At 44.9% G+C, this 5,055-nt stretch overlaps 1 protein-coding gene across 1 annotated transcript; it reads right to left on the bottom strand.

The window, feature by feature from the left end:
- Nucleotides 1–2,948: 2,948 nt before the first annotated feature.
- On the bottom strand, nt 2,949–4,755 carry LOC123408994 (coniferyl alcohol acyltransferase-like). The gene is made up of 2 exons (XM_045102003.1): nt 3,855–4,755; nt 2,949–3,725 (listed from the first exon to the last, which is right to left on the bottom strand). The coding sequence occupies exons 1-2, from the start codon at nt 4,672–4,674 to the stop codon at nt 3,100–3,102; spliced, it is 1,446 nt and encodes a 481-aa protein (XP_044957938.1). The 5' UTR covers nt 4,675–4,755; the 3' UTR covers nt 2,949–3,099.
- Nucleotides 4,756–5,055: the final 300 nt, after the last annotated feature.

The following is a 5,055-nucleotide window of genomic DNA, read 5'->3' as shown; positions in this document are numbered from 1 at the left end:
AGGACACGCCCGGATGCCCCATATCCGCCCTATATTTGGGCTGGATATATATGAAGGATGCACGTTAGCCCGAACGTTTAAGGCTCATTTGAGGTGTCTGTCTGAATCGCATTTTTGTGACCGATGAGTGATTGGACCGTCCGCCAGGGTGTTTGAGACAGGTTTAGGGCGTCTGACTATAAATATTCTTAGATCTGAAGCATATTGGTGTCACTATTTAGTGGCATGGTATAATACTTATGTAGTGCAGAGACTTATGTGAAAATCCACAATGTAATCCCACGTAAATGGTTGAGATTTATACCGATACATTTTTAATCATATAATTCATCTTTGTATATAGCTATATCTATACCTTTTTTTATTTTTAATAACATTATTAGTATGAATATTTTATGAATATTAATATATTAATCTATAACCATATCTATAGTTTATTTTTTAATTAATATATTGATGTTAATATTAATAATTTTCAATTAATAAAGTAAGGTCTGCTTCTTAAGAACACAGAGATGCTGAGCCGGGATATCATCTTGAGATTGACAAAGCTACCACAAGTGCCTCATAGTCGACGGAAATATCTCCTTCTATTGAACATGCATCGCTGGAAATTATGAAATAAATCTAGGAATAATGCAAGCACCAGGAATTAAATCCTGATGGGCTGGGAATACCACGGTCCTCCTAACCATTCAACCACAGGTTTGTTCGTCGAACATGTTAATTATGCTCGTCCCATAAAACAAGTTGGTTAAAAGAAAAAATAGTCCCATCTTGCCTTTTTACATCTAGTTTCACAAATTTATATATATCCGTGAATATAGGAATTAACAATGGGCCTAGAGCAAAAACAAAGTACCCTTTATTTGTGAAAAGGAAGTAAGGGTCGTGTAACCAATGAATTAACAAACAGAAAAAAATTAAATCTTACAAAAATAAGGGCAATTGAGGTCCTTGAAACAAAGGAATTAAGGAACTAAATGTCCCGATTGGCATAAATAAACCCGAATGATAATGCTCAAACGTATGACACGTTTGCAATTTGTTCACACGCATTGATCCACGTTGATTCTGTTTTGTACAAGTCTTAAAGGAATTTATTGGAATTTCAGTGTCACGTAGGCATCATCGTATGTGTGCGCGTTGCAGAGTTCGCCCACACGACCCGCAGCACACGGTAGACAGCTGCGTCGTGTGGCCAAACCATTTTCTCCCCCACACAGTCACCATCTAGTCCACGCGCGTGTGGACGAACTGCTCTTCGTCCACACAATGCTCGTACATTGCTAGATGGCAACTGCAGTTGTACGTGCGTGGCAACTAGGTAAACTCATTTGGCAACTATAATTCATTTCTAGATGGTAACTGCAGTTGTGCGTATGGGGTCACGAGGTAAATATACGAGGCAACTATGCTTAATCATACGTAGCAACTATGATTGGATCACATATGATAGCTACGTAAACACACATGGTAACTATATTTCCGGATTACTAAAGTGTCATCCTGCGGGTAACTATAGTTAACTAAGACGGAAAGAGTTGCCAAGTTTTTCCATCTATATTTGCCATCCCGGGTACTAAAATTGCCATCCATGGGGGTAACTGAAGTGTCATCCCGCGGGTAACTAATGTAGTTGCGTCATGTGTGCGGACAGATTTACTGCGTGTGCCACAGGAAGGTGGGGAGATGAGTAGTACTTGTTGGGCGTGTGGCACGAAGTAGCTGCGCTCACACGTGTGGGAGTTTTAATGTTCACCCACACACGATCCATGTGGGCTGCCTGCTGCGTACACCATACACGGTATGTGAACGGATGTGGATATGGAAACCTTAAATGAAAGGGATTGTGGGTTGTACAATGAGGAAATTAAAATCTTTGTCTGGGATGCCAAGGAGGCTCCAAAGGGATGAAACCTCGGGAAATGTATTTGGCCAGATATTTGAATGAAGGGGGTATTAGTTGGCCTTATATCTTCTTTTTACTAATTGAAGGCACTTTTCAAGCCTTTTCATTAATCCACATCATCAAAAACAATTACACCGTTGAATTATATAATCTGTGATCATGATAAAAGGAAAATTTGCATAATGCGGATTGCAATGTCCCATAAAAAAACATTGACACGTTCAACGTTAAATTTTTTTTAGGCACGTGTGACTTTATTTAAAACATAAGAAAGACAGACTACATCTTTTTCTATACATGGGCTCCTTCCATTAAAAAACTCCTGCCTTCTATAAAAGAAAAAAAACAACGATCCGGCTGATTGCCCTTATAAGATAGAGTGGAAATAGAGAACCATCAATAAATTTAAAACTTTGTAAGAATCTAATTCTTTGTTTGATAAAGAATCGACACTTCCGATCATTTACAAATGAATATGAATTTCAGTATTGACTAAAGAATGTACACTCACAAATGTATAAAATAGTTCATGCCCATTCGTAAAGAGTAATGGATTATGAATTTTCAATTACAACACAATATTAAAAGAATCATTGTTATCTCAAATTGAAAAATCTAATCAAGACTAAATTTGATGTCACAATAAATGTACAATTTTACCAAAAATATTATCCAATTTCTACTTTTCTGCTTTTCCATAATGTATGAGTTTCTCCAATAATTTTGCAACATAACTTTTTGGCATTTTCCATATTACTACCGCGAATTAGCGATTATTTCCTCACTTTGTATTGGACATATATCAAATTTGTACATTGCCAATGATCATCGTCGTGCTTTCATTCAGATGCGGAAAAAGTGACCGTGAATTTGGAATGTACACTTATAATTTGAAACTGTCAATTGATTTGTGAGGTTTATTACTTTTTCAAAGTATAGGAAATACAAACTTTTTGACTCAAGATCGCTAGCCCGTGCAGGTGCACAGGTTGATGCACTAGCTAGTTTGAATGAATGGAGTAGTAGTTGACTGGCGTGAAGGCAAACTGGAGCTTTATTTAATTATTCAATGGAGAAACTTTTACAACTCGCAACACAATGCACAACCAAGTAGACATGCGCTTAGAAAACATGAATCGATCTTCAAAACATGCATGCATTTGCATTTGCATTTGCAGGAGAAGAATTCAGAGACGAGGTCTTGAAAACACGGCGTCACGCAGCGCATAGTTGGCACGGGTAAGACCAAGGTACTCCGCGGTGAGAGGCTTGAAGACACGCTGCTGGTCTGACTCTAGCGCGGCCGCGAGGCGAGGCCATATGAAGGCGCTGATGATCCACGTTCCTGGGTTTCCCGGCTTGGCGGAGACGCACAGAAACCCCGTGCACAGCCTCCCGAGGTTGGCGTCCACCGGCATCGCCAGCGCGGCGTGGCCGAAGCCGAAGTCGGTGTCGTTGGGGAAGGTCGTCCATACCGTCTGCGTTATCGTGGGGCTGCCGAGACCGATGAAGGACGTCTCGATGAACTTTTGTGGCTTGTGCACCTCCAGCCAGTCCACCATGTCCTGGTACAGCTCGTCGTAGTTGACGGACGTGATGGCCTCCCGCACCATGCTCGCCACCTCCACCAGCGGCTTGCTCAGCACCGTGCCCACAGCCTCGTCCGCCAGCACGTACGACGTCACGTTCCCTGCGTAGTTGCGCAACGCCGACCGGAGCTCTGGAGATGACACCCGCTTTCGGCCGTCCACCCACCAGAGCATGCGGCACCGCTTCTCGGCCTCGGGCAGCAGCTTGGACGCGTCCACGATACCTGTCAGGAATCGTCTATGACTTTACTCTTGAACTTATTTAATACCGTATGTAATATATGAATGCATGAATCGATTGATGCAAAGGTCGGGTGGTTTGCTCCTCCTTTTTCTAAAAAAGAAAAAGATACCTGCAAGGACCTTCCACAGGTACGCCGACACCGCCTGGACGCGCGTCGCCTGCTGGCCCTCCGTGCTCGCCGCCTCGCGCAGCATTGCGATGTCGCGCTCCTCCACGTAGTAGAGCCGCTCGATGAAGCTTGCCTCCGCCGTCAGGGCGTTCACCTCGTGCTCGTGGTCCCACTGGGTGAACATGCCGTCCAACGACGGGTCGTACTGCGGCGGCTCACGAGGGCTGAACAGCGACCGGTCGTGGCTGGGTCCGCCCTCGGAGATGGTCCCTGACCGCACCAGCTCCGACCACATCCTCACCAGCATGATCCCGACGTTCCCGTCGCCGATAAGGTTGTTGGTCGCCCACACGACGGCGAAGCCCCCGCAGGTGAAGGACACCAGCTGCACTGAGAGCGGCACCTCCGCCGCGTACGGCAGCTGGATCCTCTTCAGCGACTCCTCCGACAGGCCCCAGTCCAGGGTCCACAGCTCCACGCCGGCGTCTCCCACGATGAGCTCCGTTCCTTGGTTGAAGCAGTGGAGCTCGGGCATGCCGGAGCTCGGATTGACCGCGATGCGCCCAGCCATGGGATAGAAATAGTTGAGGAAGGACGGCAGGTGGGCGTCGAAGGCGGCCACAACGGAGTTGAAGTCGCCGGTAGGAGGCTTGGGGTAGACGCACGTCACCGACCCTTGTGCCGAGTTGGGGTAGAGGTCCAGGTTATTGAAGGCGGCCACATGCGGCTTGATGGAGGGGTCAGAGGCTTTCACCAGCCGCCGGCTCAACACCCTGATGGGCAACCCATTGCCTGCACTCGCGCGCTTAGGCAAACCCATTGATTCCTAGTTAGTGCTCCGAAGCTATTTGGTCTCAAATGATCAGCCAGAGAGCAAGGTGTGGATGAGTAGTGCATTACAATGGTCCTTATTTATAGGGAACCACTAGCGTTTCATCAGAGTATACTGATGCCTACTCCCACACCATACGCATTGAATTGCATTCATTGAAGCGTCCGACTGAGCCAGGAAAACATATGAATGCATCAATGTATTCCCAACTCACGGCAATAACTCTATTTTCTTTTGTTTTTTGCAAGTTGTGATTTGCTTCTACTAGTATAGGACTAAGTATAGAATAAGTACAGAAATTAATGTTTCTCAGAAATTAGGAGAATAACTCCTTTTTTTATTTATAGGGCTGCCAATAGCGTGTATTAT

The sequence above is a fragment of the Hordeum vulgare genome, chromosome 7H, assembly GCF_904849725.1.
Source record: "Hordeum vulgare subsp. vulgare chromosome 7H, MorexV3_pseudomolecules_assembly, whole genome shotgun sequence".
Lineage (NCBI taxonomy): Eukaryota > Viridiplantae > Streptophyta > Magnoliopsida > Poales > Poaceae > Hordeum > Hordeum vulgare.
This window is presented reverse-complemented; position numbering and strand designations above follow the sequence as displayed.